Raw genomic sequence first — 9,928 nt, 5'->3', positions numbered from 1 at the left:
AAAGACATCTGCATAAACCTTTGAAAACATTCAAGTAAAGTGCTACAGTGAAAATTCACCTCAGATCAAGGGGAAAAGAGGCATCCAGCATATAAAAATTAGATTCAGACTAATACTTCATGTACTCTATATCTAGGCTATTTAATTACTAATCTGTAGGAAAACTCAGCATGCTTTACACCGATCATGTCACACCAGTCACAGAGACCTTCAGGAGACTGAAGCTAGGATAAAAAAAAAAAGGTGAAACAGTAATCATTTTCAGTAAATTTGTTACTTTTCTCATTTGTCAGATTATTCCCAATTTTTCAACTGACACTGAAGATTAAGAATGTGGGACAAACTATATACTATAGTAGTCCTTCCTATTACAGGTGTTTGAAGTGGTAACTAATTAACCAGGCTCACCCACAGAGTGATCCAGGAAATCCATAATGGTAGTGACAGCATCTCCCAGGAAAAAGGGCAATCATGTCATGGCTTCCTCCTTTTCAATAGTTTCTCCTTAGAATCCACTAATAGTTCCTTAGCAATTTTATTCTCTGAAGTTGGCTGGGAGAAGCAATAAATCAGGGGATCTTATTGCTAGATTTTCCATACCTTCTCCAGATGTCTTCTTTTGCAGTGCAAAGGTTCTCAGAAAATTGCCAGAGCTTTATATTGTTGCCATTTAGAGACAGAAATATTTGCCATCATGAAGGAGTCACTACACTGGCTTGAATTTACCTTTGCATTGTGTCACATACAACTGTATAGTAGCTTATAACTGTATAGTAGCTTCATAGTTCAGGGTGAATTTATGCTATTCATGACTATGTTCCCCAAAAAGCACCCTCTTAAACAGTGTCCCAGAAAATCACCTTTTGAAAAAGCTAGGGCTGTTACAAACATAATCAGGCCCTTAAGTTAGAAAAACTACTGAAGAAACTTTTTTAAAACCCTGTATGACCTTTTTTTTAAATGCATTTCCTTCTGTCTGTAAGATGGATACTTACACTCCTTCATTCACAGTATTAGGAAACAGAATGCTGAGGTACCATGGAAGCTGGGAACTGAACTATTCATCTGTTAGCAGGAGCAACATGCAGAACAACAAGTTGAAAACTCCTATAGGTAGGCTAGAAGAAAAGGTATTCCTGCAGAAAAAGAACTAGAAAAAGGAATCATATTCCATCAAATGCACTGGTATAACTTCCAGTACATTAATTCAAGCTACAGCCAGGGGCCTTTGATATCTTCTCACAGTTTTCAGCCACAATTCAAAACTTTATTCCATCAACCATAAGAGGTGAGATTTTTTCTTCACTACTCTCCAACATTTTGCCTACATGTCACAAACTGGCAAATGGAATGCTTTGCTAGGAGTATGTTCCCTCACTTAGCTGTAGTATCAGGAATGTATTTTAATACACCAAAGTCCAAGAGTACCTTTTTAGCTTTAAGGTATGAATTTGTCACCTTGAAAGAGCCTCCTCACAGTGATGGATGTTTATTTCCTTACTGGTCACTCCAGGGTGTTATATGCTTTTGCACAAATGTTTAGAAAAAACTACCTATTGGTGCATATTCCCTCTGCTAACAAACACTTGCTTTTTATCTCATTCAGTGCAACAGTGTTATATATACTGCAACCTGTTAGAATACTCACTCTGTGAACAAACTGACCTCTTCAGTTCCAGAATTTATGCAAAGAAAGCCTGAAACAACATAAAAACTTCTAAAATATTGACGTACATTTATGGTGAGAGTATCTCTTGCAGTTTGGTTGACAGACTGTGATCCTTTGCATAATGGATACACCAAACATTCTGGATTATGCTTCACCTAATTTTAAAAGGGTGGCAGCCCTATGAGTGCATAAAGGGACCAAGAGGAATGCTTGGTTTGTACCTCAGTATTACACAACCAAGCACCACCAGCAGACCTGTTAAATCTTATGCATTCAGTAAGAATCTTGGAAACTTCTCCACCAAGGTCCCTGCAGTTGAGAACATAATCACAGCTTCTCTCCTGTTCCAGGTTCCCATCTGTCAGATCTATCTGGGCTCTGCTCCATTACGCACTGATTATCTGCATCTGGTACATGAAAACAGGATGGGAACAGGTGCAAAGTACTATACAGGAGCTAAAGAAGGTGACAAGTGAGCCACCACAATTAAAGGTTCAATTACAGTGGCAGGAATGCACTAGTCCTATGTATGGACCTACCCATCCTACATATGGGGTTACATACAGAGAGTAACGTCCTATATATGGGGTTACATACAGGGCTGAGTGCTCTCTTGCACCATGGAAACAATCAAGAAAACTTATATTAAAAGTAGTAGTTTAAACCATACTTTAAGTTGGCATACAGCAATACAGTTGCAATTAAAAAAGAAAAAAAACCCAAACAAATCCCAAAAAACAACAACAACATAAAAACCACACAAAAAATACCCCGCAAACAAAGAAACCCTGCAAAACCAAAAAAACAAGCATGACCTCTTCTTGCCTATTTTTGTGTTCCTGTTCTTGTGTTATCCATGCCCCTGAGCTAACACAAACATCTGTGAGGTTGCCTGTTAAATTGGGATATGAAATATATGTGGATTCCTTGTCAGGTTAATTTCAATCTAATTAAATTCTAAATATAATTCAGCACACAGCAATGCAAATGCTTACACTGACAAAGAAAGTAAGAAACACTTAGGTAGGAGGAGGAAGGATTGCATCTTCTAGAAGTGGTTCTGTCTTATTCAAGCTTAAAGTGATCACAGTCTAATTATCACTGTGCTGTTTCAAAGGTCATCAAGATGATTTAGACAGTGCCACCACAAGCAGCAGTCCTCATCACCCACATTCCTCACTTCCTTTCTTGTAAGATTTACTGAATATGCAGGTCAGTCTGATCAATTCACTGATCCCACTGAAAACTAACTTTCTTGTAAAATCGATTTTTGGCTGAACCACAGGTGAACTAACTGATGGCACAGTTACACAGTTGGACCAACACAAGAAAGCGGATGGGAGCTCAGACAGGTGAAAGAGCTCCCTTTGGGAGGCAGGACAGCTGAAAATCATTAGATTTTTCTAAGCATGAAATTGCACTTTTACTATTCCCTTTTACTGCTCATCTGACTTTTAAGCAAAGGCTTCTAGTCCCAGCTTATCAGCATTTTTAAACAAGCACTACATACAATTGTGGTACATAAAGCCAGCAGAAGCAGGTGCCAATTGTTCCCTCTCACATGGAAAGTTCTCTACAGTTTTTGACTAAACAAGTATCTAACACTTACTCAAAACAGTTTAAATATATGAAACAATATAAATAGCTTCTAGAATATTCCAATTAACTGGTAAATAAAAATGTACTAGATAGTAATTTTTGCAGTGTTTCTCAAATACACCTTTTTCTCTTGTGTTGCTCTATGTTAAATGTTAAGGCTCCAAGAAAGCAGTGATGGTTTTGTGCTTCAGGGCATACATACTACATGCTTCTTTTAGGTTGGACAGAAAACATTTCTCAGGTTTGATTGGACAACTATAATATTTCATACATCATGTTGCCAGCAGGCTTAGCAGCTTGAGCAGAAAAAAATAGACAGTCCTTTTCCATATCTTCAGGACTTCAGCAATGAAATAGGAATCTCCACAGCTATGAGGATTACAGTTCTTTGGTCAGACATTTACTAGCAAAGCAAAGATCTGCGTGCTGAAACCAAAACAATTCAAGCATTAGAATCTGTACACAACAAGCATTTTGGATTTCTTTGCAAGGCACTGCTGTCCTACAGCATAATCTGCTCCTCAGGGCTCTGTAGTGGGCCCAGTCCTGTTTAATAACTTTATCAACAATCTGGACAAGGGGATTGAGTGTACCCTCAGTCACTTTGCAGAAGACACTGAGTTAGGTGGGAGTGTTGATCATCTGGAGGGCAGGAAGGCTCTGCAGCTCTGGACAGGCTGAATTGATGGGCCAAAGTGAACCTTGTGAGGTTTAACAAGGCAACAAGGCCAATGCCAGGTCCAGCCCTTGGGTCACAACAATCCCATGCAGTGCTACAGGTTTGGGGAAGCATGGCCAGAAAAATGCCCACTGGAAAAGGATCTGGGGGAGCTGGTTGACAGCAGCTGAACTTGAGCCAGCATCTGCCTGGGTGGCCAAGAAGGTCACTGGCATAGTGTGGCCAGCAGGACCAGGCAGTGATTGTTCCCCTTGACTCGGCAGTGGTGAGGCCACACCTTGAACCCTGTGTTCAGTTCTGAGCCCCTCACTAGAGAGAAAGGCAGGGGGGTGCTGGAGCATGTCCAGAGAAGGGCAAGAGAGCTGGTGAAGGGTCTGGAGCACAAGTCTTGTGAGGAGCAGCTGAGAGAGCTGGGATTGTTCAGCCTGGAGAAAAGAAGGCTCAGCAAGGCCCTTATCACTCTCTACAAATATCTGAAAGGAAGCTTTAGCCAGGTAGGTGTCAGCCTTTTCCCCAAGGAACAAGTGATAGGACAAGAGGAAACGTCCCCAGGTTGCACCAAGGGAGGTTTAGATTGGATATTAATAGAAATTTCTTCACCAAAAAGGTTGTCAAGCTTTGGAAGAGCCCTCCCAGGGAAGTCGTTAAGTCACCATTCCTGAAGGCATTTAAAAGGCATGTAGATGTGGCACTTAAGGACAGTTTAGTGGTGGACTTGGCAGTGCTGGCTTTACAGTTAGGTTCGATGACCTTAAAGGTCCTTCCCAACTTAAATGACTCTAGTTAGGGATCCGTGTAAGACAAATACTCTAAACTTCACCTTTTCGTTCTCATGAGTTTTCTCATTCTCCTTTCACTAGAGATAAACCACTAACTTTAAAAGTAATCAGCAAAGAGTTAAACACGTTCCTGTAGTCTCTGTAACAAAATCTCCCCTCAAAATGCTTCCTCAAACTCCATAACTTTTTTTATAATTGACCAAACATTATTTTAGTAGCTGGCTCACCTACTAAATTAAGCTGTTATGACAACTAACTTTATTCAAAGCTCTAGGACCCAGCACACAAGGTGATCACCATTCATATCTCCTCCCTAAATGAATGCATGGGACTTTTTCTCTCCAATACATATGTAATATTCCCCCTGGGATTTCCATCCTTATTAACTCAGCTTTGGGAAGGAAACTGAATGTTAATCTACTGGACAGGGGATTTACAATAAGATCTCCCTGTGTGACTTCAGAAGCAGGCTCTACACTGTGGCAGAGTTTAGGCAGTGTTTTCTTGTGACTGGAATGTAGATGTAGTAGATTACCACCTGTGCCAAGTTACAAATTGAGTCAACAGAGCAGTTGTTTGAAACTGAGAACAGAATTTGAAGATTCAAACCACATTAAAAAATACCCAAACCAAAACAAGCATTCATATATTAGAGCAGGAATGAAAGACATGGAACTGAGTATTTTTTTGACAGGTCTTTTTCTCCAGATGCTTCAGCAGTAATTCTATATGCTCAACTAAAGCACATTTTACATGCAAAATTATCTTGTGTGCAGAATATGAAAATAGACATTAATATGAACAAAACAGATAACTGCAGTGCTCAGTGCTCTTTGCATGCAGGTACTCTTTTCCTTCATATTGCAAGTCTATTTCTGCTAAATGGACTGTGAAAATCAATTGTAAACTCCATTTGCTAAATAACTTGTAAGGCCTGACTTGGCTAAGGGAATCTGGACTCAAATGATTTGTGCCAAACCTACCAGCAAGAACTCCATGGAAATTCTTAACTTCTGCCATGTGGTCACCGGCAGGCAGCTTTGAAAGACCGAAGTAATTTTGACATCTGCATTTTTGAACTTGCACCTATGCATTAAAAAAAAAAAAAAATTAAAAAAAAGATTTAGTCGATAGGCAAATGGTTTTCCCTAAATAAATTACTAAAAATAGTTCAAGTATGCTTAGCAATTTTGCTGCTGAAGACATGGTCTTTTGAATAAATCAACACAATCTGACTACGGTCTTTTTTCAGGAATCAATGTGCTTGGTGATCTGACTGCTAACTCTCTCATAAAGCTGTGATAATGCTAAAATCAGATGCACCCTCTTACTATTTTCTGTATTGTTTATCAGTTGGGTGGCAAAATAGCCAGGAACCAGAAAAAGCCACTGGAACAAATACAGTAATTTCAGCAGAACAAGTGTTTTGCTCAAACAGATAAGTCTTGCATTCACCTCTAGCTTTAGCAGGATTCCTGGTCCAGTGTGTTCCTTTAAATGTCAAACAGAGGTACCCGTAAGGCATCAAGTCACTTTGGCACACATAATTTCTCATTTGGGAAACTGGGTTAAGCAACCTGGGCAGCATTAGCTGCCTCTGCATTGGGGAGCTGACAGCACCGTACCTTTACTAATGCAGCTACAATGGCTCTGTTGTACATAAGGAAACAGGTGCTCAAATAAATTCCTTACAAGGCCTTAGCATACTGGCATGGCAGCCTGGGCAAACTTTCTTAAATGTTCCATGAGGAAAGGCTTGTGAGGAGCACAAAGGTTGTGTTCCTGACTGATACAGCAGGACCGCAGGAATAAATAAAAGACTGAGAAGGTTTGCTGAATGCTCCATGAAGAAGGTGTCAGGATTAACTTCCAAAGGTTGTGTTCCTGACTGATACATGAGACCCACAGGAATGGAGAACAGACTGAAAAGGCCTGCTGAGATAACCTCTTTGCGGTGTGCTGGCTCTGTCCTCAGAGGTCAGAGGTGCCCCCTGGTTTCCACAACCATCCCTGCTTCCTGCACACAGATGCTATAGCCTTGTCCCACTCTGCTTGAAAGGTACATCTAGAACTTCTGTTCTTTCATTTCCAGATTAATTTCTAAGATTTCTTTTTTAACCAGGTAAAATTTTTCTAAATCAGACCTTTCAGTTAGCGCCAAATTCGACTTCTAAATACTAGTCTACTAGTACTCCTGAGTACAAAAGGTCGTCCTGTTATGTTTTTGCCGCTTACCAGTTAGGCAGGGTCCACCTGAGGTTTTTATTACTTTTTGCAGTGCTCTATGCTCCTAGTGCACGTGCAGTGGGAAGAAACGCGGGTGACAGCGCTTTGGTTAGAGGATGCAGGCGATAGAGGAAGGGCACCCCGCGAACCCGCAGGTGCAGCGGGCAGGGCTACAGGACCAGGCGGGGAGGAGCTGAGGAACTGCCCCGGGGAGCCCGCACACCTCCCACGCCCCAAAGCGCTTCTCCCGTCCTTTCTCCCTGGGTGCCGGGGGCTGCTCTCCCCTCGCTCCCCGTGAGCCGGAGCCCCAGGCGTTTCTCATCAGGGAAGACGGCGGCTGTGGAAGGAGGGCAGCTCCTCTCCCAGGGAGATCCCCCAGCCCCGGCGAAGCCACCCCTTTAGGAGCAGGTGGCGCATCCCGGGAGAGCCTTCCTCCTCCTCCTCCTCCGTCTCCTCCTCCACCTCCCAGCGCTGGTGGCCCGGAAGGGAAGTCCTGCCCCTCCTCCTCATCCAGCTCCCAGGTGGCAGCGGCCATCTCCGTGCGTCCCTCTTCGCTGCCTCCCGCGGCTCCGCTCCACCTGTAGCGCGGCCGCGGGGCGGGCAGAAGGCGCCTGCCCCCCGCCCTCCCGCTTCTCTCCGCCCGCCCTGCCTCCAGGGACACGGCCGCCGCTTCCTCCCGCTCCGGCTGCGGCCCTGACGTCGCTTCCTTCCAACATGGCGAGGGCAGGTTGTTGCTGCGGCCGCCGCCGCCGGTGCTGATGGAGGCGGGCGCGGGCCGGGGGCGGCTCGGGGACTGACGGGCGCCGTCCGCGCACACACGCATCGGGGGCGGGAGGAGAAGGGAGGAGAAGGCTTCGTCTTCCCTCAGCCGCGGGGGTTGGCTGTCGGCGCCGCCCGGGCCCACCCCAGCCTCCCCCGGGGGAGCCGTCGAGCGGGTGTCGGGACGCCCTGCGAGGGAGCCCTTCCCCCGCGGCCGCCGCGGCCCCTGGCAGCGCTCCCGGTGGGAGAGGCCGGTGCCCCGCTCTCACTTCCCCGCTCCACCTTCCTCCTCCTCCTCTCACGGCTCGATCGCGCCCATGTATGAAGGGAAGAAGACGAAAAACATGTTTCTGACCCGGGCCCTGGAGAAGATCCTGGCCGACAAGGAGGTGAAGAAGGCGCATCACTCCCAGCTGCGCAAAGCCTGCGAGGTGGCACTAGGTGAGGCGCAGCCCGGGCGGGCAGGGAAGGGAAGGGGCGGCCAGAGGTCGGGGTGCGCTTCGGGGCCCGCTTTGCCTGTGTGTGTTTGTGTTGCGGGGAGGCTGTGCGGTTTCTGAGGGAACGAGGCAGAGGGGCTGCCCGGCAGGGAAGGGCCGGGGGCGGTGCGGTTGCGGGCTGAGCCGTGGCACAGGTTTGGGTCGTGCAGCACAGGCCCCCGGAGGTGTGGGCGCCTGGGCTGCGGGCGAGCATCGCCCCTCGCCGGGAGCGGCCCCGTGCTGACAGCAGCGGCGAGGGCGCTGCGGCGCCCGCCGGGCTCTTCTCCTCCTCCTCCTCCTTCCCTCCTCCTCCTCCTCCTCCTCCCCGCTCGCAGGATGAATAGGCAGACACGGAGCTGGGCTGAGCTGACCTGGAAGCAGACGGCCGGCGGGGAGGGAGCAGGTGACAGGCAGCGGTGAGGGCGGAGGGACGGGTGAGGAAGAGGGGGTGGTGGAGAGCGAGAGACAATGACATCGGGCCATGTCTGGAGCTGGTGGCTCTTAGGTGCCGGGAGGAGGGCTGCAGAGGGAGAGGATGGTCCGGGAGATGTGCGAGGGAGAGCCTTAGGCGAGTCGTTCCTGGTGGAGAAACAGCTGATGGGGAAGAGAGCTTCCTTCATGCATGGCAGAGCTGGAGCGGCCACGGATAACAGGACCACAGAGTTGTTAGGGTTGGAAGGGACCTCTGGAGATCATCTAGTCCAACCCCCATGTTGTTGGATTCCCAGTATGTGGGAACGTTTACTTGGGCCGAAGGAGGGGTGTTGGGTTTGTAGTGCAGCTGTGTCAGCGCCGCCTCGTCTGGAGGCGTCAGGGAAGTACCGGTGCAGGATAGTACAAAGCACATGTAGGCATCCAATTACAGGCAGCTTAAAAGGACAACTTGGGCTTCACGATTCTGACATGATGAGCACAGGCGGGCCTTGAGCCTATGTGGCAAAATACTGACATACTTACTGAAAGACTTCTAGAGAAAAACCTGTTTCATTTAAGTAATACGTTAAATGGATTATGTCCCTCCCTTTCTAGTGTAATTGTTTCTGTTTTGGAGATAATTATCTTGATTTTGTACAGTAATGTCTGATTAAATGGATTTGTTTGACGAGATAATGTTAAATTGAAACTTGCTTGTTTTAAAAAAGAGTGTAAGTAATTTGATGTTGTTCCCTTGTCATTCTATTAATTTGTATGTTAGTGCTTACTTTTTTTTATAAAAAAGACCCCTTCCTTTTCTCGATTTCTTTGTCTATGAAAGATCCTGACAAAGGGAGGGGCAGAAATAACCATACTTCAGCTATTTATTTCTTCTTAATTAAAATCAATGTGAAACAAGATTTTATTATATTTTTCATATATCACTAGAGTGGTTAACAATAATCTTATGATTTATACAGATGAAATTAAATTGATAACCCTTTGGCCCTTCTGTTGACTTCAGACTGTGCATTCAAGTTAGAAATAAAACAGAGAAATGTTTTTTTATTGTTAAACTGAATTTCTATCGAGTCTGTATGTCATCCATAGAATTAGACACTGATATTCATCTTGTGTTTCTACTTTATTTCAGTAGTTTGATTTATGTTAAGTATCATCCAGATTCCTCCAAGCATGGCTCCATTGTGTTCCACAGATTATATAAAGCAAGCCCTCACTACTGTACAGTCTGCCTCTTGTATCATGTAAATTGATTTGTTTGAGGAGACCCTCAAGCACACATCCCAGTGGTTTCTATCCTACAGCT

The 9,928-nt window shown here is 45.4% G+C and overlaps 1 protein-coding gene across 1 annotated transcript in view; it reads left to right on the top strand.

Annotated features, from left to right (window-relative positions):
- Positions 1-7,837: 7,837 nt before the first annotated feature.
- ARFGEF1 (ADP ribosylation factor guanine nucleotide exchange factor 1) overlaps positions 7,838-9,928 on the top strand; it is an 84,788-nt gene continuing 82,697 nt past the window's right edge. Inside the window, exon 1 of the mRNA XM_036401741.2 lies at positions 7,838-8,152. Coding sequence (XP_036257634.1) covers positions 8,029-8,152 — 124 coding nt within the window. The 5' untranslated portion in view covers positions 7,838-8,028. The remainder of the gene's footprint in view (positions 8,153-9,928) is intronic.

The sequence above is a fragment of the Molothrus ater genome, chromosome 1 (assembly GCF_012460135.2).
Source record: "Molothrus ater isolate BHLD 08-10-18 breed brown headed cowbird chromosome 1, BPBGC_Mater_1.1, whole genome shotgun sequence".
NCBI classification, from domain to species: domain Eukaryota; kingdom Metazoa; phylum Chordata; class Aves; order Passeriformes; family Icteridae; genus Molothrus; species Molothrus ater.
This window is presented reverse-complemented; position numbering and strand designations above follow the sequence as displayed.